Source organism: Drosophila simulans, chromosome X (assembly GCF_016746395.2).
Source record: "Drosophila simulans strain w501 chromosome X, Prin_Dsim_3.1, whole genome shotgun sequence".
In the NCBI taxonomy this organism is placed as follows: Eukaryota; Metazoa; Arthropoda; class Insecta; order Diptera; family Drosophilidae; genus Drosophila; species Drosophila simulans.
In genome coordinates, this window is record NC_052525.2 from 3,751,975 (window position 1) to 3,773,801 (window position 21,827).

The following is a 21,827-nucleotide window of genomic DNA, read 5'->3' on the forward strand; positions in this document are numbered from 1 at the left end:
TCAGCAAATGCAAGGTACACCGAAAGAATTTTCGCACAACCTTAAGAGCAACCGAGTGCCAAATAGATGATAATGTTGGTGTTCAACCCTATCACTATCCAGCAGATTTTCGAAAATTCAATTTTTAACAAATATTTACAAACGGGGTTTTCTCCATAACTCGGCCAAAAAATATATCACCGCTAAAATGAAGACTGTTTTGTGCTGCCAATAAACATAGCTAACTATCCCTATCACTATTTTTATAATAATCAAAAATAAAATTTTTCACACATTTTCGCATTTTTGAATTTCCGTTTTCGAACACAAGTCGATAAGGAATTTTGTTACGAATTCAACGAGGTATGGCATTTCACTTTTGGACAACTATTTCCAATGCTATTGCGAAAATAATGATTATTTTTTACCAAATAAGCGGTATGAAATATTTCGGCATCAATTCGATATTTTCAAATTTGTTTCTCGTAAAAAACGCGTCCAAAAATGCCCGTATTTCGTTCAGTGTACTCTTTGGGCAGAGCGGACAAACTAATTGGAAAGAAAATACACGAAAATCCTTTGGATGCGGACTTGAATTTGGATTCGGATGCGGATGCGGATTCACATGCAGAGACTCATTAGCTTTGCTTCAGTTAATGCAAAATCAAGTTGCCACCATGGTGGCCCAAATCCCAGTCCATTTGTCTGCTGCGTGAGCGTTAATCATCATCCTATACGCGTAATTACAGAGTCAGCGCGAAAAAGAAAGTGGTGGGAGAAAGTGGTATTCGGCTGTGGAAAGGAAGAAAAATGTGGCAGCAAGGCTGGCGGACGAAACTCAAGACGCAGCATCAACGGAATATTAAAAGGACTTTCAGCATGGAGTTGAAAGGAGCTCCGGGGAGATGGTATTGGGATGCTTCTTTACATTCGCCAAAAACCACTGCGGTTGCAGTCACTTTTGTGGCACTGGCCAAAAGCCGCAAATATTATTAACCACGGAATCAGGCGTATTCAGAAATGCCATCCCCCGAAATCTCTCCTCCCCGAAAAGCCACTTCATTAGGCCAAAATGGAATCCATTGAAGCGGTTGCGGATTTTCGTAGCATACTTTTTGGAGCAAGCAGTTTGGGGAATTGAACTACCATGGTTGTTTATGGAGACTTTATTTTATTTTTTCTCATTTTATTAATTGTTTATGTTTTGTATGTTACTTTAAAACGAAGCACTATTCCTTTTCTAGTTTTCAATAATTCATAGTAGCCAGCCTGTCCTAATTCGCACTTAAGCCCTCCGAAAATAACCCCATCAAGTGGCTGGGACTTGAAGCCGCCTTTGGATTTAGACGGAGTCCGACTGCAAGATGAGTAGGTAGCGCCAGGACACGAACTGGAATCCGAGGCGGAATGTCAACTAAGAGTGTTGAGTGTCAAAGACGGATGCCGGGGCGCATTGCTGGCAATCAAAATCCGAAATCCGCTCAAAGCTCGAGAAATGTGGGCAGATGGGGGGAGGAAAAAGGGGAGACAACTGTGGCGATAACACCGAATGCTCGGAACAGAAAAGCACTTAACTCTTAAAGGCGAAATGCTTGTAAAATTTAAGCCCTACTTAATTTGCGATATACTCGTAAACAATTGCCCGCGGCAATCTCATTGTGGCACTTGTCACTGCCCTCCCGCGGTGGGTGGGTGTTGGTGGGCGCTGGGTGCTGGGTGGAGCTGTGCGTGGTTTTGAGTGGCTTGAGAGCCGTGCCGTGCCAAGACTCGCCCCCAGCCCTTTTCCCACGATTTTTACTAATTTTAATAAAGCTTGAGAGACAAAGGCGTCGCCGGGGTTGCTGGATGAACTGGCAAAGACGGAAGGCGATGGCGAAGGCGCCGCAACTCGATATCACAAGACAAAGGCTCACATCAAGAGGAAACCACAGGCTACGGCTACACCTATGCCTCCTGCTCCTTCTGCTCCTGCTCCTGCTCCTGCTCCTCAGACACACTCCCACTTAACCCCCCAAAGTGTGTGTGCCGCAAAGGGTTGTGGGTTGGAGGGGTGGCGAAAGGGGGGCTGCCACATAGCATTCCGGCTTATTTCTTTCAATTTCGGTTTTTACTCATTTCGCGACGCGGTTTCTCATTATGCAGACATAGCTCAGCAAATGCCGCTAGAGATGGCAGTTGAAGACTTTCCCTTCATACCAGTGAAAATTCCAGTTAACTAACCTAAGATAAGGACACAATATATAGTGGGCTAAAAAATGCATTTATTAACGGTAGATAAATAAGTTATTGGGCAATTATCAGATCTTAAAATATGCATAAAACTCCATATTGGACACGAATTTTCCATCAGCGTTGTGCATTTTGGCCAAGGCCACCACTAGCCCCAAATGAATTTTTCGTGTTCGTCGGTGGAAAGCTGGGAAATTCGAGAATATAGGATATAGACGGGGGATGTGGGGCGGTTTAAAAAGGGAAATGTCTTTCTCTTGGCAGAAACCGCGAGTCCTCGCATCAGCGGCACATTTGTGTGCAGTGCTGTCGCCGCAGCCGCTGGGAATTTAACCCTTTACTCCCCCAAAAACCTGCTCACCCCCACTCTAACCCCTTTCAAAATCCTCCAAAACCAAAAACCCCACCACCCCCTCCCCCCGTGCCTTTTTTGTGTGTGCCAGCCAGTGGATTACTCAATTAATTTAATTATGCGCTGTCAATCATTTCGTTGCCTTGGCCCAGGAACTTCTACTTACTTTCGCTGCGACTGTCTGCCCACCGGCGCCACGCCCACTCCTAGAAGCCTTCTTGGCCCATGCCTCCAGCTGCCCACGGCCATGGGGTCTGGGCAAAAGTGACTTATTTTCTTGTTGGCACTTAATTTTTGTTGTCCTTAGATTTGCGCCAACGTCTGTGGCCGCTCAGCCGCGGCCTTCCGCCCCCTTTGGCCGCCCACGCCACACCCCTTTCTCACCACTCCCGTGCATATTTTGCCTACACTTGGCCCGTGGCACATCTCAGCGGAGTGTCGGATACTGTGGAAAAAAGGCTTTAAAATCTTGGGCCAATGTAATCCACTGAAAAATTAAAACCAATAGTATTATTTTCTATGAAATGCCCAAATATTATTTGACCAAGCTTGATTTATTACCAATATATGTACTGTAATTTTGGGCAGTGCAGCACGCCAAATGGCAATGGGGGGCACAGGACGACCCCCATCCGCTTAAGCAATCTTCCCCCTCCAAAGATGGGCCTCGAAATAACCGCGACCGCTTGGAAATAAGAGAAATCATTTGCGTTTTTGCGTTTACGCAAGGCACGGGTTCCGAGCTGCTAATCCCACCCCCCAACCTCCACACCCCCTCATCGTCATCCCAAAAAGAAACCCCTTCTTGGCGGCATACATATATAGAATCCATCCTTCCTGATCCCGAGCTGCAGATTCCCATCAGCTTTGTGCTCTGCTCGTCTTAATGTTGACTTTTCCATTTGCCTAGGCAATTTGTGGCACTGTTTTTTCCGCTTCTTCAGCGGGTTTTCCTATTTTCTTATTTTTATTTTTTTGCTTTCTTTGAACCCGTCTTCTGGCGTCTTCTGCGAATATCCTGCGGGCTTTGTTTGCGCCTGTATTTGTTTAAGCTGCACATGTCTGCGTGTGCAGAGTGTGTGTGTGAGTGAGTGTGTGAGTGTGTGCACGGTGTTTGCTTACATGTGTAAATTACTTTTCAATCTTGTGATTACTTTTTTCCACATTTAATTATTTTAATTACGACCCAGCGCACACAAGCAGCTTCCGCATCTTCGTTTGCGCCACCGAAAACCCTTTTTCCTGCGACTGGTTCAAAGAACCCGGATGACGGCTCCCAACTCCCACTCAAACTCACCTTGCTCCACTTGAAACTTGAACTTGGGGGAGCCTAAACTATTCATGAAGAAACTGAGCATGTATCCCCATCAAGACGATTTTTGCTAACGAAATATTGACTATATATTTAAAGACTAGCTTTGGCTGAGCTCAGTAACATGAGCTCTAAAAACTTAAAAATGAATCCCTAAACATTCGATATCCCAATTGATTAATTCGTTGACTTTGGAGTATCTTAATCACTGAACTGCAAAAAAAAGCACACGTTCGCGCACTAAACCAACCAGCTGTGAATTTTCGGTTGCAGTGGTGATTGATGGATTGATGACGGCGGCCAATGATGGATTCGCCGGTTCTCGTTGCGATCGGCAGGCGGATGTGGATGTAAATGTGGATGTGACCTGAATCACCTGCTGGAAAATGCGTCAGATGGCGCTAATGGGTTTGCTAGCCTGGATCGCAATCAATGCAGGTGAATTCTGGCATCTGGATCCGAATCTTCAGCGATCTTAGCTGGGCGATGGACGACGGACTGCCGTCCACGGAGGAAATCCCTGCACTTGAGTCGTCGACGGGATAAAGTCGTTTGTGGGCTGCTGCCGACGTCGCTGCTCCGAGAGTATATCCTCGAAGTCCTCCGAAAAAGCAGCCCTGTTTTCCACAGGCCTTTCGGAAAAGGGAGTGACGGCGACCAGGACGAGCTCCAGTGCGCCGACTCGCCAGACTGTTATACTGTCATACAGTGCCGGCCAGGGGGTGAGTACATCGGCACTTCGGGTTTTACTCCGAAAACGGCGACAGCGACGGCGACTGTGACGTCGACTGCAATTTTCAGTGCGTTCGAAAGTTCGACAACTTTGGAAAACTGTCAGTTGGCAGCGAACTTAGAACAGGTAGAGACGCACACGTTCCGCCTGGAAAATCGGTACAGAAACGGAACAGGCTAGAAAGGAACATACATTGCCCCAAACTCACCGACACACCGTATTGGGAAAGCCGAACGCTTTTTTTTTTTGTTCCGTTTTGGCGCTCGGAAAACGTGCGTCGACGTCGACAGCGACTGAAAGACGGCGACTGAAACGGCGACGATGTAAAATTTTATTACCCCAAACGCATCGAGCAGTCGGGTTTTGGACGTCCGGACTTCACCGCCGCTCGCTGCGACGCAGACTTTTATTGCAGCTGCCATATAGAGTGGGCATATTCCATTGGTCTGGCCCGGAGATCCCAAAAACTTTCTGAAGACGGACACAAACTTTTACCAGAGTGCGGCATAAAAGTGCAAAAGTTTTTGTTCGCAGCGCCCCACGAACTGAACTAAAAGCAAAACTTCCCAGCCGCCGCGCAAAAACCCCCTTCACAAATAAGTAAAATAAAAACAAAGTCAAACCCAGTGCAATGCAAAACAAAAACCCACGAGTATAAAAAAAAACCAAATGCGAAAAAAGTGCGTGATCTAATTGACATCAAGTATACGCCACGTTAGCCGGCCTAAGTTTACCAAAACAATAAACATTTTTCGTAGACATCATCGCCGTCGCGTTGACAAAAAGTGAGTTGAGTGTTTGTTTGTTTGATTTTTGTTACTGTTGTTTAACCAGTTTTAGTTTCGTTAATTTTTTGTGTTGGTGAGACATATCCCATATAAGAATATATATAAAACATATAGTGTTTGTGTGGAACAAGAAAGCGCAACAGCAACGTTATCAGCCAGCAGCCACATCATTACCAGCAAAGCAAACAAAAAGATACAAACAAATGCCATGACCGAATGGTCAGCCAATAAGTGCAGAGTGTTTAAATAAATCAAAGCAAATTAAAAACAAAATCGAAATCGATATCGAAATCGCAATCGTAATCGCTAAGACAACAAAATCGAAACAGAATTCGCCAAATAGGTAAAGTTCATATATAAGTATTTGAATCTTGTAATATCCCCAATAGAACTTGCAAATTTTCGTATCGAACTGATAACTGACAGTCTATAAATATATATAAGAATACATATATATATACATATATATTGTGTACACTCTATACCATGCTGATCCTCACCCAGACCCGCCCCCCTGCCCCTGTGAAGGCATAAATTTCGAAACGAAAACAGAAAAAATCAACCAGAACGAGAAATTAAACAAATGAATTATAACCAAACAGGAAAACAAAAACAAATAGTATACAAGTACAAGAAATTCAATGCAACAAGAATAATCACATTGAGATTTAGACTAACAAAATTGAAAATTGATCTAGCGCAAATCTCGAGTTTCGACTCGATATTATCCTAACCATTTAGATGGGAAGCTTATGTCACGTACCCACCCACTAACTAAAAATCATATTATTTCCATGCTTATAGGCGATCTTCTGTGGTTTAATATTATTTAATAATATTCTTTAAAATTATAAGACTAGCCCATTTTGTATAAAAGTTCCCCAACTAAGGTTTAACTACATTTGGAGACCTTTAGGTGTTGAAAAAATTTCATGTTATTGTCTTCTAATAACATTATTAATAGTTTATAGTTTATTGTTTATGTTACCAATAAGTTGAGCACCATTAAGCAGACAATTCTAGCAATAAACCAAATTAACCAGCTGACACAATACTAGTAGTTTTTGCTAAATTTTAGAGGTTAGTTGATAAACGCTTGACTTATTGTGATTTAAAGGTGGCCTTGTAAACAATAATGACTTTTGTTTTAAAAAATTTGTTTATCTAAAAACTTTATTGTTTCCGTTCAAAACAAACTGTCGATGGTATCAGTTTTTTTATTAGAGAGCTTGTTTACTGAAAATGGTTTCGATTTTGTTAAGTCTGGTTATATTGGAGTAAAATAAGTGTGGATTTCGGTTGCTGAAGCCGAAAAATTATAATGGTTATGATAATGTTGCAAGGGTGCATCCACACAAACGTCATCCACTTCTGTCTACAGAAACCACCACAATATTATAGCATACGTTTCGTTTGACTTTTCACCTGATCAGCGGAGCCAAAGAGCCGGAAACACGGAATAGCCACCGGGAAGATGGCGCTTTCCAAGCGGCCCCTTACAAAGGACACGCCGTTGTCCGAAAGCAACGGCAACCACACCAATGGCAATGATCACGAGACCTCCATCAAGCGGCGCAAACGTTGCAGTCGCGACGACGACTCCAGCCTGATCAACAACAACAATAACAATAATAATAACAACAACAATAACAACAGCAATAGCAACAACAACAACTTGCCGCAGAAGAAACGCAAACAGGGCGGCCAGGGCCACATCGCAGACAGTCCGGAGAGCCCCACCTGCGGTTCCCTGCCCACTCCGCTGGCCAAAAGCAACACGGATGCGGACCAGGACGATGAGACACTCATCCGCGAAACACAGGCGGCGCTGAAAAGCCTATCGGGCAGCTGGCCCGACTCAAGGGGGAATTTGTATCGGCTGCAGGAGCAGGACGAGAATCCACCGCCCTTCCAGAATCTGTTCGAGGAGAAACAAAAGTATGAGGCCATCGGCAATCCCAGCCATGCCATACAAGCACAAGCCAGCTCAACAAATCCAAATTCCACACTCTTCTCACGTTTCCACAGACAAAAAGAGAACGACCAGGCGCGCCTTAATGCAGCCAGCGGTGCTGGTGGTGTCGTCCATCTGGAGGCACAGGCGCGCGGCAAAAAGTCGCCCGACGAGGATCAGGATCCGGAACTGGAGGATACCTCATCCTCTGCCTCGGGACAAGGCGTTTACGCCCAAGCGGCCTCGGCCTTCAAGCCGCCCATCGATATCATCAAACGGAATTATGTGGCCGCCGCTCATGCCCATTATAGTGCCTATAATGCGGCCGCTGCAGCGGAATCTGCCGCCGGATTGGCCTACTATGGCTATGCCGCTGCCGCCGCCGCTAGTCAACAGCAACAGCAGCAGCAGCAGCAACAACAACAGCAGCAGCAACAGCAGCAACTGAGTACCGCCTTCGATATTGCCAGTCAGCTGGGCGAGAAGCAGCGGCCCAAGGAACCGATGGCCGATGGCAAACAGTACACGATCCTCCAGCCGGCGGGCATCGGCAGTCGGGCTGCATCTGTAATGCAGGACATAGCATCGCGTGAAGGCGTTGTGGGCGTTCCGCTTGTGGCCACGCCACCATCCACGGCGGCCGGCAGTCCGGCGGCAGCGGTACCAGCGGCAGGACCGTCGACTCCATCGACACCGGCACCAAGTTATTCGCCGGGTAGCCAGAATCGCGGTAAGTGGTCAAAAATAGTAAGCCATAAACAAAAACCAAAACCAAAAAAAGAGAAAGAGAGTGAATTTCCCAGTTGATTGTGATGAGTTGGTGTGCCTCGCTGCTGAAAAGAATCCTGTGCAACTGTACTGTATTGTTAACAGAACTGTTTTACGGCGCAACGAGTGTGAATAGAGATTTCAGCAGTGCTGTAAATATCACTTTGATTCAAACATAAAATAGTACTGTAAATGGTACTACGACCATAAACAGTTCTGTTAACAGCAATGTAAACTGGGTTTCATTGGTTTTGAAAGATGCAGTACAGTAGTTCACCTGCGATTCGTTGTGGTTCGGCTGGGTTTCCGTTTCCGGTTCGACTGAACGACCGGTTGATGTGCGAGACTTCTTGTTGCATTGAGTTTACCGCTTCAATTGGCAAAATCTGAGTAAAGTCCCCTGTCCCTACCGCCCCCCCAAAACCAACCCACTAACCACTCCCTTAAGAGAGACAGAGACGGACAGAGAGAGAGAGAGAGAGATAGAGTGTATGTGTGAGTCTTTTGATGTGTGTATGATCATTGAACGAAAGAAAATAAGAAAAACTAGAGAGAGACACTCAATTTCCCTCGGTAATAGGCAACATTATGACGATTATTATACCGCTGGTTTTTGTTGTCATTATTATTTGCACAGACTCCTGCCCGTGACTCCTGCCCCTGCCCCACATATCTAAAAATAAAACCCTTTTTGCAGCTCATTCAGCAGCCAAAAAGACATTAAGCGATTTTGTCGTTATGAAAATGGGATCGGTAAGGGGGGGTGTGTGCTGTACAATTCGTTGTAGTTGGGGGTTTCGAGCGCACAGCAACTAATGGCTTGTAAACCCTTTATGCCACACAACACAGAGGCACATGGACAGACATCTTTTGGTTGAGTGCCTGAGCCTTGAGCTTTGCCTTCTACTAATTTCGCAGTACGATTTCCACAGGCGACGGCGATGAGGATGTATGTAAGGGTGGGCGTGGTAAGTGGGTGGCCATGATTAGATATAAAGCATTATGAGCACGTTTTCCTTCAAAAACCACATTTGCATATTTATTTTGTCATTATGTTTTGGCATTAATATGCTCAGCCAGAAGCTGGAGCTACTTTTCCTGCTGTGCGTATACTCGTATGTCCTTGGTATTCATATAATTTGAATGACTTTTTAAATAGTTGACGTAAGCCGTAGATTCTAAAGCTCGCTGCGTATACGTAATAAGTCATTAGCGTGCGGCGGCAAGCCTTATGGTTATTGTTTTAGCCTCTTTGCTAATGTGGCTTATTAGGATTAACCCTTCAGAGTTTGTGGGCGTCTGGTTTCTAGACTCCTCCCCTCTCAATCATTAGTTTTCGCCATGTTTCTTCCTCTTCTTTTTTTCTTCTCTGCTGCTCGCACCACACACACACGGTGGAAATTTTCTAATGCACAAACACTTTAGACCCCCTTACCGTTGGCTTTATTTTAATTAAATTCTAATTAGAGACGAGTCGGTCCTTTTACCTTTGCTCGCTCGCTTCTCCGGCAGCTGCAGTTTGACATTTTGTGCCCGGCCACGTAATAGACAAAAACAGGAGTAAAATATTTCGAAAAATATTTCATTAACCAACCCCCCATATCACACACACACCATACGTACATAAATCAGAAAATATCGGGGGGCTTGGCATTCTATCTTCGAGGAGTTGCGCTTAGAAAGCGACCAAGTTGTTGGGTCTGGCCTGGCCTGGCTTGGCTTGGGTTTGATTTTTGAAGCTGTCTCGAAACCCGTTCCCTCCCGACTTCCCCGCTGGCTGACTGTCATGTGTGCGTGAGCTTTTTAAAGTAAATAATGCAAAGCTGTTTTCCATCAAATTTTAATTAATTATTTAGGGTAAAAGAATTCGTGTTGCCTGCTGTTGATGATGATGATGCTGCTGCTGCTGCCACTGCTTCTTTCGCATTTGCTGCTTTTTAAGGTTTTTTTTTTCATTCGGGGTATTCTACGTCAACTTGTCTCTCGCTGTATAATTAATTAGAAAATAGTCACCCTCCCACTCAATCCACCTGTCTCATTCTGGCATGTCTATATATGCCCTCTCGCTCTCGTTCCTCTCCATCGTTGAATTTAAGTTATACTGTTAATTGGTTAATTGTAGATGGCGTCAAATGCCCCACGCCGCATTGTACGGGCCAAGGACATGTCACCGGATTGTATTCGCACCATCGCAGGTACCCATCCAAATATGTCCCATCCAACTGTCCGTCGGTCACAGAATACAACAAATGTTCTTTTTCTTTATATATATCATTCGATCTGCCATTAATGGGAACTTGACAGTTTGTCGGGTTGTCCGAAGCGCGATAAAGTAACCACAGAATGTAAGTTTTCCCAAGAATACAACAAGAAAATACTTCCGTTCCGCATGCCCGTGTATGCCTAGTAGTCGCTCTATCTCTCTGTCTCTGTCTCTGTCTTTCACCAACTCATTGTCTCTCTCTAACTGTCAATCTGTCTCCTGCTCTATTCTCCCTGTCTCTGTCATCGTATTCTTAGCAAGTTTTGAGTGTGAATGTTTGATGTGTATGAGCGGTCTATCCTCTTCTTCTTTCAGATTCTCTAAAACTTTTCAATACATGCTGTGCTCTAAAATATCTAGTAGATCAATTTTTAAGTTATTTCACCTTGTTAGGTCACAAATGAATATAAATGTAGCTTACATTGCAGAACGAAAGGTTTTGTAGAAACGTATTTTATTGCGCCCTTTCGCGTTTCTTTCTTTTAAAATATTCTAATTCGTGTAACCATTCATTCATTCTAAAGGAACTTTTTCCAATTTTAGATTTACTAATATTTTCAATCCTTAAAGAAACTCATTTTGTAACTTTATGAAGTAACTTTACTTTAATTAAAGACTTGCCCACGTCTATCCATCTCATTCCCATCTTTGCATGATCTTAGATAGATCTAAAGTTTGTCTACAGCGATAGAGTCCTTAATTCTGTTGTTAGAATGCATGTAGCTAACCATTAGCATTCGAGTTGGATTGGATCAACGAGATCTTTTCCTGTGGCTACAACGTAATTTTGACATGACCTGATAGAGGATCTTACTGCTCTTTCTCGACCTTTCTCTGTCTTTGTCTGTGTCTCTGTCTCTGTCTCTGTCCCTGTCTGTGGAATGCCTTGTTGTCGTAGTCGTGCCATTACCGCTGATCACGCTGATCCTCTGAAACTGATAATTCCCATGCACTTGCAGTGCTGGCTTTGCACGAGCAGATCCTGAAATGCCCCACGCCCGGGTGCAATGGTCGTGGCCACGTGCAGCCGCATCGCAGCGTGCACCGCAGCCTCTCCGGCTGTCCGCGGGCGGTAAGGCGCTCGGGCGGAACCAGCCGCCGTCCGGGAGCAGCTCCACTAGCAGCAGCAGCAGGTGAACCACCCTAGCCATTCTAGCCACTCTAGCCACTGAGCTTTCAACCCAACCCATCCAATTCGGGCGGCAGTGTGTGAAAGAAACTCCCAAACAGAAACACTATTCGAAACTGATCTGTGTAACGCCCTTTCTCTGTTCTATCGCTCCATGTCTTGCTCTGTTCTATCTCGCACCATCTAGCCGATCTGGAGAAACATGAGAAGGAGCTGCATCCACTGGACAAACTGAAGCTGGCCTCCAATCACTATCTGAACAATAACAACAGCAACTGCATCAACAATAACAGCACTAAACTGAGCGGCTCCACAACGATGCCGATTATCAAATCGGAATATAGTCCTGTTGCCAGCATCAAATCGGAGTATAACAAGAGCCCCATGCACTCATATCTATCGGGGGAAGCGGCCGCGCCCGCCCCCGCCGCCCCTTCATCAGCGTCCGCCGTCCAAGCGCCGCGTTCCGGATCGGCAAGCGGTGCAACAGCCGCGAATGGAGAGAACAACCTGCATGCACCGCATCTGAGTCGCTTTGTGGGTCTCCAGAGTCCGCCACATCAGCCGCATCTCAATCCTCACGGTCATCACCAGCAACAACAGCAGCAGCAGCAACAGCAACAGCAGCAGCAGCAACAACAACAGCAGCAGCAACAGCAGCAACATACGTTGCACCAGCAGAGAGGACCCTTCATAGAGGGCAACGATGTCCCAGATCCTTCAGCCAATTATCATTCGGAACACCAGCAACAACAGCAGCAGCAGCAGCAACAGCAGCAGCAGGCCGACGAGCGACAGCAGCAATATGAGCAAATGCGATATGCCCAAAGTCATGTTAGCGTGGGTCCAAGCGGAGAATTAATGGCGCCCAATGGAGGCGAACTATCGCCGGGTACGGCGAGAAGCGCCTACGAAGCGCATCCCGGACACCCGCATCCACATCCCGGACACCCACATCCTCATCCGCCCGTCTCGCTGAGTTCCCTCAGCTCTCCAGCTTTTACGGTGGATGCTGTGACGGCAGCCAGTGGAGCGGGCTTCGAGCGTTACGATCCCAGCGGCGTCTGTTGTCCCAGCAATGGGCAAAGGGCCACCGCGGCAACAGCGGCGACGGCGGCGGGCGCTTCTGCGGCGGCGGCTGCCTATCATTATCTGCCCCAAACCACCGACGAGATGCAGGCCCAGCAGCAGAAATATCTGCAGGAGCAGCAACTAATGCTGGCCAAGGCGGAGCACGAGGAGTTGGCCAACGGCGGACAGCCTCTATATCCGCGGCCCATGTATCACTATGATCCCACGATGGGTCCTCTGCCGCCGGGCTTTTCGGCCATTAATCTATCGGTTAAGATGGCCGCTGCTCAGGCAGCAGCTGCAGCAGCCGCCTATCAAAATCAACAACAGCAGCAGCAGCAACAGCAGCAGCAGCAACACCACCAGCAGCAGCAACAACAGCAGCAGCAGCAACAGCAGCACGGCAAGCAGAGCAGCTCACCCGCACCCAATGTGAGCGGTGTGCCGGCGGTGGATCTCAGTGGTTCCACCTCGGTAACGAGTAGCAGCCCGCACGGTTTCAATTCGCCAGCCTCGCACAACCAATATACCGCCCAGCGCATGGGCAACGGCAGTCCGCAGCCGGGAGCTAGTCCAAACATAGCTAGTCCCCAGGTGCCCAGTCCCCAGGGACAGACCTTGGACCTCAGTGTCACCCGATTACCCCACAGGTGAGTCATTGCTTCAGGTAGCCCTTCAAAACATATGCGTGAAAACCCTACCCAGACCAATTTTATTTATCACTTGACTTATTCATCCGCAGCATTATTACGAGCCCGCAGTACGGTGCCGATGGCCTGGTGGTGGGTCATGCTCAGGGTTTTGTGAGTGGAGCGACAGGACCTCTGGGTCCGGGCAATGGTGGACCACCGCGATCGCCGCAAATGGAACCAGTGGACTTCAGCGGACCGCCAAGACCCCTGGGTTTTGGTCTGGTGGGACACATTAGCGGTCCACGACCTTACAGCCGCGAATCCACGCCAGACAGCGGCGGATCTCACTATATCGAAACGTATCGGGATCCCAGTGGTCAGTATAGAACCCAGAACCCAAACGACTGATGTTCGAGGAATATGTTTGACACACCTCGTTTTTTAAACTTCACTCTTTCCAGGTTACTCACCGCACCCTGGCTATGGTATGGTGGTGCAATCGGACTATCCACCTGCTGGATACCACGGTTACGGTCCGGCTGCTTATCAATGCAGTAATCCGTACGCCACGGCAGTGGGTCCCGGTGGCTATCCCACGCCCGTTTCCGGCGGATACTCGCCCAGTCCGGCCACCTGCTACTCCATGCCACCGCCACAACACATCCCGCAGCACGACAAGTCCAAGGACGGGTAAGTCTCATCCACCCCATAGTCGATTCTCCAGTGTGGCTAACGATTCATGTAATAATTGGAGGAAAAGTGTCCATCCATCTATGTTATGACCACCGCTTCATTTTTGCAATCCATCTTTGTCAAAAGAAATGTGTCTCCGCAACACCTGGAGCTCATATAAATGAACCCTTTAACTTAGTGCCCAATCTAATTACCTTAGAATGTGTGCTTTAAAACTCAGAAATTAGACACAGAGTTCAAGGGAAAAACTTTAATATAAAACAGTCGACCTTATGAGTGATAGTTGCCAAACAAAATGCAGTGCTTGGCTTGGGCTTTGGGTCCTTCGTGGACACTAAGGACGAGGGTCGAGAGACTTTAATATTTATGATTACGACTGAATGTGGCCGCAGAGCGGTCGTAAAACCATCCCCTCAGCCACCCCGTGTGATTAAATGAAACTTTAAAACCGAAAGTTTCAAGTCCAAAGTCTTAGCCGCACGAACAGACGCAGACATATGGAGTTCTCTTATCTGAGGGCGACCACTTGGCCTGGTTTAAGTTCCGGGAGTGGGCTTGGGTCACTCACTAATCCTTCGACCGTTCTTCTTCTTTCGCCAGATTGACGGGCTGCTCGCGCTCGGACCGCAACCATCTACAGTCGCACTCGCAGGAGCTCAAGTGCCCCACGCCCGGATGCGATGGCTCCGGACACGTGACGGGCAACTACTCCTCACACCGCAGCCTCTCCGGCTGTCCAAGGGCTAACAAACCGAAGAGCAAGCCTCGCGATGGCCAGGATTCGGAACCCCTGCGTTGTCCCATCCCGGGCTGCGATGGCTCCGGCCATTCCACCGGCAAGTTCCTCTCCCACAGAAGGTATGTTCTTGGTGTCCGTCGGCGGTTGTGGAACTGAAGCTAAAGGTGCTCTCCTCCCCTCTAGTGCTTCGGGCTGTCCGATTGCCAATCGGAACAAGATGCGAGTCCTGGAAGCCGGTGGCACGGTGGAGCAGCACAAGGCCGCTGTGGCAGCAGCCACGGCCATGAAGTTCGATGGTAAGTACATTATTAACCCCTTACTATTCGTGCATCGTGAATGTCATCGGCATTTAATTGAATTCTTCTACCCTAATCTCCATCAACTTTCCATCTCTTTTTTCAACCCATATCTATAGCCTGCACCACGGTGGGGAGCCAGGGCATAAAGAAGCCCAAGTTCGATGAGGTCACCATGGTCTATCCAAAGGGTTATACAGGTGAGTGGCCCGATCTCAGACGCTTCATCTCGCTCTCCTTTTCTCTCGCTGTCTCTCTCTTGCGTGTATTTTTCTGTTATGAACTGGGCTTAAGGCTAGTATACCATATCCCTCCTTTATCGAAAAGAGGGATTGGGTAATAAAGTTAGCAACAAACAGAGAAGAAAAATAAGCATCGGTTACCTAATCAATTTCCCACCATTCCAAACGAAAAAAAAACACCGAAAATAAAGCCTACAAAATTATCCAAAATTACGATGTTCTTCTCATTTGTTGCTCGCTTTTTGTCTTGAACGTTTTCGGTTGGAATTTTGTGTGCGTGTGCTAAAGTCAAACGAAAAAAAAAAAAATGAAAGCATTAAATAAAATGAAAAACGGAAAGCAAATATTCAACAAGAAATAACTTTATTTTTGGTTTTGGTTTCGGAAAATGCAACACAAAAAGAAATTTTTAAGCTAAATTTTGCAAATTTCCATTAAGTTTCGAAATCCTTCGAAATCCCTCAGCCTCCGACAACACCAACTTCCCTTGAAAGCCAAACACTCACTCGAAATATCCTCTGAAAATCCTCCCGATAAACCCGGTACATAACAAGAACCCATAAATATCCAATACCACACACACGCACAAGTGCATCATCATGTGCATGTGTGAGTGTGTGAGCTACGAACAAGAGAAACAAAGCAAAAGCAAAAGCAACAAAGAAGCTGATCAAAAGAGAAAGAAACAATTAAACTCCTAGTTTTCTAATTCTAATTTAATTCTGTGTTTCTTCTTTTCGTTTCGTTTCATGTCGTTTTTGTTGACGTTTTCTTTTAGATTACGCAACGTTTTGTATCGGTGCCGAGTATCTACTGTAAATAGAAAACGAAACCACTGAATCGCAGTCAAAACTGTCCGAATCGAATCGAATCGAAAATCGAAAATCGAAAATCGAAACGAAACTGAAACCACAACCAGCAACCAAAAATAAATGCAATGAAAATCCAAATGCAGCTGAATAAAAACCAAACCAAATACAATACATATTTTAAGTATCTGTATATATGTATAACCGAAAGACAACAATGCGAACAGACCACAAATTGTCATACCAACAAATAACACAAATCAGAGAATTAAATTAACAATAAAAATGTACATACAAAAATTGCCAGGGAGTCTGTCGATCAAGGTAAGCCCGAAGATAAGATGATAAAAGCCCACTAAAACCACCTACTAACACCTAACACCCACTCATTCACAAACACAGCAAACTCATGCACACACACCCACATTGAGTCAAACGAAACGTGTCCTAAATTTGATCTTCTATTATGCAAAAGTGACTAAACTAATGCCATAAGCTGTGATCAAGTACTACTGTGATAAGGTTGAACAAGAAAACGTTAAAGTTGTTAAGTATAAAGTGCAAGTTGTTTATAAACGATGCATTGTCTGTTCCGCGTCAATGTCTGTTGGAGATTGTATGCTTGGCACAAACCGCTGCACCGTTTACAATTAGCTTAACAAGTTAAACACCAGTGTCCTTCAGAATATTTGTGACTTACACCATCACACACCTTCACACAATACACACAACATCACACACCAACTCACACTAGTGCCAATTGAGTTGCTAGCACACGCGCACATTGACGAACCGAGGAATGCCAGACGATCCCCCGGATCAAAAAGAGAAAATACATAACAGCATAATGAGCATTCCATAGATCGTAGGACCGTATCATCCACTAACAAGCCTGTGCATTGCCCTTCTATTCACTTGGAACAGGCGGCAGCGGACTGGACATTGTCATGGGTGGCGTAGGAAGCGGTGTCGGCGTGGGACTGGGTCTCAATGTTGGCATCGGGGTCACCAGCAGCAGTAGCAGCAGCAGCGCCGGTGGAAATAACAACAACAGCGGCAGTAGCAACACCGTCGGAACCGATAAGAATCCATCTGGTGGGGGTCCCTCATCGGGCGCCAATGGCAGCGATGACTTAAACACGTTGGAGGCCGAGATATCGGAACTTCAGCGGGAGAATGCACGCGTAGAATCGCAAATGATGCGACTTAAGTCAGACATCAATGCCATGGAGTCGCAGCTGAGCACCAGCGATCGGGTATGTAGGCTCAGGTTCGTTGACGGCAACAAATTATGAGACCAAGTCCATTTCCCACTACGCTAAGCGCACGAACTTTGCAGACGATGGTCACACTGAAAGTTTTGCACTACCTCCCAAATAACACCACCTACTAATGCCCAACCATCCCTCCGCCCTTAAAACTTTCGACTCAAACGAGACTTTGAGTGGAGTTCTTTTTACCCATAGTATATCGCTTTTGTTGTTTTGAGTTCGGTCTGTCGTCACCTGAGCGAGTTTTGTCTTGGCACTTTTCAAGGACGTCTCTAAAACTCAGCAAAAAAAAAAAACAATGAACAACAAGTGAACGAAAGTAAAGTTAAGTAAAGTGAATAAAACTTAGGGTAAAGTTGAATCGAAAACGAGGGCGCGAGCGAAAAGTTTTATCAGCCGCCGACGCAGACGTTAAATTACCCGGGATCTTCTGATTTCAAGCCTAACCACTCATATTTGCATGCAGAGACCAAAATAAATGCAAACGAAGAGCAAGGAGCGATGAGATTTCAGTAGCCTTGACTATATCCAATCAGCTCATATGTTCGTTCGAACATCAGTGTAGCAGCATTTTCTCTTCGTGTAATAAATCCACCCGAAATGCAGTGCATTTCCACTCCCCACCCCCTGCTGACGTCAGCCAATCGGTGACGTTGCATCCTTGCTGCATCGGTCGGCGAATCAGAATCGGCGGCGTCAGGGGCAGGAGGCACACACCCCTAAGCACACACGCCCACGCTCACACCCACAGCAACATCCACGTCCACATCCACATCCACGTCTCCCTAGAGCGCACGAGTGTGCTGGCGTGTGTGCGCTGGTCATGCGCAGGCCATGATGATGTTGCAGCCCAACAACGAGGCGCCAACAAATCGCAGGACGCCATTCGATTTGCTCCTAAAAGCTGGGAAATGGGGCGAAAAAAACGACGAAGAAAAAAGTACAACAAAAACGAGAACAAGTCCGACACGGGGGCAGCAATAACTGTGCTACAAAGGCGCCGGCAGCGACGTCGACGCAGCATTAACCTTTGTACTTTTGGGGCACCCCCAGGCCCCCAAAAACTCCGAAAACGCCACTCTTTCTCGCTCTCTCCTGCTCTCGCCAGATTTCGTCGTCCCGTTTTGCCTGCGGTGTTCGGGTTGACTTCGTTCAGGATTCGTCTCTGTTTTTTTTTCTTTTTTTTTTGCCTTGCTCCCCACCCCATTTCTTTTTTATTCCACTTTTGTGTGTTCTGATAGCGCGTTCTTATTGGAACTCCCATACACATATGTGGCACATGAGCAGGGATTTATGTACCCGGGGGAAACCCCACCCAATCAAGTAAATTGAAAACCGAATCGTGACCGTCGTCTGAATTGCAACACACTAACCACTAACCATATATGTATACATTTGTCTTGTGCCGACTATAGGAGGCTTCTCCATTGAGTGGTCACCAGCAGCAACAACAGCGTTCCTCGGTGGCTTTGGCCTCGCCGAGCGGGCAATCGCCATTCGCCAGCGTCAGCTCCACCAGTGGTGCCAGCTCCTCGGTCAGTGGCGCCACCACAAACAGCAACAACAATAACAGCAGCTCTGGCGGTGGCACCACCAATGCCAACGATCTCAACCACTCGATCAGCAATTTGGCACCCAGTTCGGGCAGCAATCCCAACCAGCCCATTGAGGGCGTAGGAGGAGCCCCACCCAATGCCAATCTGAACAACTACTATGAGAGCCTGAGAAATAATGTGATCACGCTGCTGGAGCACGTGCGTCTGCCGCCACCACCACCACCGCCTGGTGCGGCCACGCCCAGTTCGTCGGCATCATCGGTGGTTCATGGACTGGATAATGTTTGTGGTGCCGGTGGTCAGTTGGTGGCTGGTGGATCGCTAGTGGGTGGAGAGCATGCGACAGCGTACTCCACACTCCTGCCGCCGCCACCACCACCGTCGTCGGGCGGTGCCGCTTCCGTCGGTGGAATGTACGGTGTCGGTGCTAATGGAGCCACTGGCCTCCATCAGGGCACTGGCTCAAGCAATGGTGGAGGACTAGGATCTAGCGGAGCCGTTGGACCGCCACCAGTGCCACCGCATCATCATCCCTACACGGTGCATCATCCCGTTAGCTACGCCCATCCACATGGCCATCCGCATGCACATCCACACCCGCACGAGCACTTCGACTCGTATATCTCCAAACTGCAGTCGCTATGCGTGCCCCCCGATGTTTATGCCCTGCCCGAAGATGCGGACCGGCCCGTCTACAACTCCGTGAAGCCCACCATGCACCAGGACTACGGCAAACTGATGCCGACGCCCATCTAAGAACCCTGAGAATCAAAAGCCCAGTACTGGTGACCCCAAAATAGAGCCACATCCCGTCCAGGGCTCAAACACGTAAACATGTACATAAATACTTAGGCACAAGCAGTGAGAGGTAGGATGTAAGAGGTAAAACTGACGTTATCCATAAGCCTGACTTCAAGGCAGACTATGCAAATTGAAATTGGGACAGAGTGTCGGGGTCACCCGTGCGTACTCGATGCCCCATTAGTAGATACATAACGCTAGTTCTTAGGGATAGAAACCTAACCTAACCATTTAGTTGGTTGGCACCATGCTAGTTCCAGTCTTAGTAATTAGAACTGTTCCACATCCTAGATCCTAGACGCTTTCGTCGTGTGTTGATAGCAATGATGTAAAAAACAAGAATACAAAACCGAACATAAGTGTGTAATTCGATTATAAATTGCAATTTTTTTTGTCTGTATCAAATACTACAACTAGAAATTATAGAAATCGATATATTATATATATATAATTATATGAAATAACAACTCCCAAATATGTTTAAATCTAGGGCATTTGTTTGCTGTTGATGTCTGGTCAATTTTTTGCATACGGAGCGGAGCGCAAGATGTTCGCCACTACTTAATAGACCCTATCCAACCTCCACGTAGTGACCCTCTAGCCCATATCCCCGCAGGCTAAGTTAAGTTTAGTGGCAAAGTCGAACACCAAAGTGAAGAAAGTGGAAAACGCAGTAAAATACAATATATAAACACGTGCAAATATAATCAGTACTAGACTTAGTGGATGTAATCGAGACATATTTTTTTGTTTTTTTTTTTTGTGTAACTGTAATATTAAAATGTAATAGTAATAGCAAGCGAATATCTAAAACTATAAAGGGTAAGTGTGTGGAAGGAGGTGAGATCGTTGGGTTTGCGAGGCTGCCGCAATACATACATACATGAAATCGGGAAAGAAAACACGCGTACATATGCAGATTATATCAGTATGTGTGTATATGTATATGTCTGCTTTTCTATAGGATCGTAAGTTTTAATGTTACCCCTTACGAAATCGGAGAAGAGGCATTAACGAAAACCCCTAAGAAAATAGAACGGAAAAGTAGATTAAAATTCAGTGCAATACGTTCAACAGAATGAAAGCAAGTCGAAAAACCAAAATCGTAATTTACTAATTGTGTAAGCCTAAGTAAACCAAGTAGTTGAACAAAAAGTCACGTTTTTTTTGTATCGTCATACGTCTAATCTTAAACCTAACTTTAACTAAATAAAAAAAAAGAGTAAAGCGTAGATCGGAGATGAAAACCCAGGCCGCAAGGTAATTTAGACGAATTTTAAAAAAATAAAAACCAAATGGAAAAAGTTTAAAACACAAAAAACAAAAGGCACGAGGCAAATGTCGAAAAAGTATGAAAATAAATAGCAGGCTTAACGGAAATCATTGTATTAAACGAGGTAATACATTACGATGATTAATATAATTACACTAAACTAAATATAAAACTAAAATATATATATATAATATAATATTGTATTGTATGACAAGAAAAAATTCTGTAATTTACAAACGAAAAATATTTTATGTGATCATTGTCTTTTTTTTTAATATTACAAGAAATAAATAATTCGAATACCAAATAAAGGATATACACAATAACGAAATGGTTGTTTGTCTTACAAGGGCTAGTTTATTTTTATTATCAATAAATTATTATAAATTATAATTATTACCAATTATTTAAATCATTTATTCGGGAGGTTAAACAGAAATAAGTATGAACTAGTTTTCAAGTGTTCTTCAAGCTCGATTACCCATCCTAATTGCCTTGCACCCGAATTCTCATTTTGTGGGCTTTGCATTAGCATAAATCAAGGCTAAATTGCTGATTTTTTTTTTCTTTTTTTTTGGGTGCTATGCTCGGACAGTGGTAATCGAATGAAAAATGCGCAGCAATTTCTTGGCAATGTTTTTAATTTCAATTAGCCACTGGCACTGAAAGGCCGCCAAACGATGAAGGATGCTGGTCAAGCAAATGGACCAGGAGCAGAAGCAGGAGCAGGAACAGGAGCGGGATGTGCTGCCACTTGATTTATGTGGCTTCATTAGACATTCCGCACATAGCTAGTGGACCAAGTGGCCGGGGGCTAAGTGATTGCCAAAAACTAAAACCGAGCACACGGCCAAACGCAATTAGAAGCGAACTTCAATGAGCGATAAACGAAGGGATGTGCCGTGGTGGCCAGGAATTTGCCCTTTTCCGGGGAATT

General features: G+C 45.9%; 1 protein-coding gene across 10 annotated transcripts; it reads left to right on the forward strand.

The window, feature by feature from the left end:
- The first annotated feature begins 4,673 nt into the window (after positions 1 to 4,673).
- LOC6725059 (DNA N6-methyl adenine demethylase) lies at positions 4,674 to 21,221 on the forward strand. Of its 10 annotated transcripts, none has more exons than XM_039296611.2 (14): positions 4,675 to 5,736; positions 6,827 to 7,331; positions 7,422 to 8,077; positions 10,238 to 10,310; positions 10,420 to 10,460; positions 11,338 to 11,511; positions 11,695 to 13,228; positions 13,321 to 13,586; positions 13,672 to 13,900; positions 14,504 to 14,761; positions 14,826 to 14,938; positions 15,058 to 15,138; positions 16,914 to 17,245; positions 18,676 to 21,221. In XM_039296611.2, exons 2-14 carry the CDS (start codon positions 6,868 to 6,870, stop codon positions 19,570 to 19,572), a joined length of 5,118 nt encoding a protein of 1,705 aa, XP_039152545.1. In that variant the 5' UTR covers positions 4,675 to 5,736; positions 6,827 to 6,867; the 3' UTR covers positions 19,573 to 21,221. The 10 variants fall into 10 exon arrangements, with proteins under 10 accessions (XP_039152548.1, XP_039152549.1, XP_039152550.1 ...); XM_039296610.2 differs by having other exon boundaries at positions 4,675 to 5,390; positions 5,508 to 5,736; positions 6,827 to 8,077; XM_039296614.2 differs by having other exon boundaries at positions 4,674 to 5,736; positions 6,827 to 8,077; positions 16,914 to 17,259; positions 18,676 to 18,829.
- Positions 21,222 to 21,827: the final 606 nt, after the last annotated feature.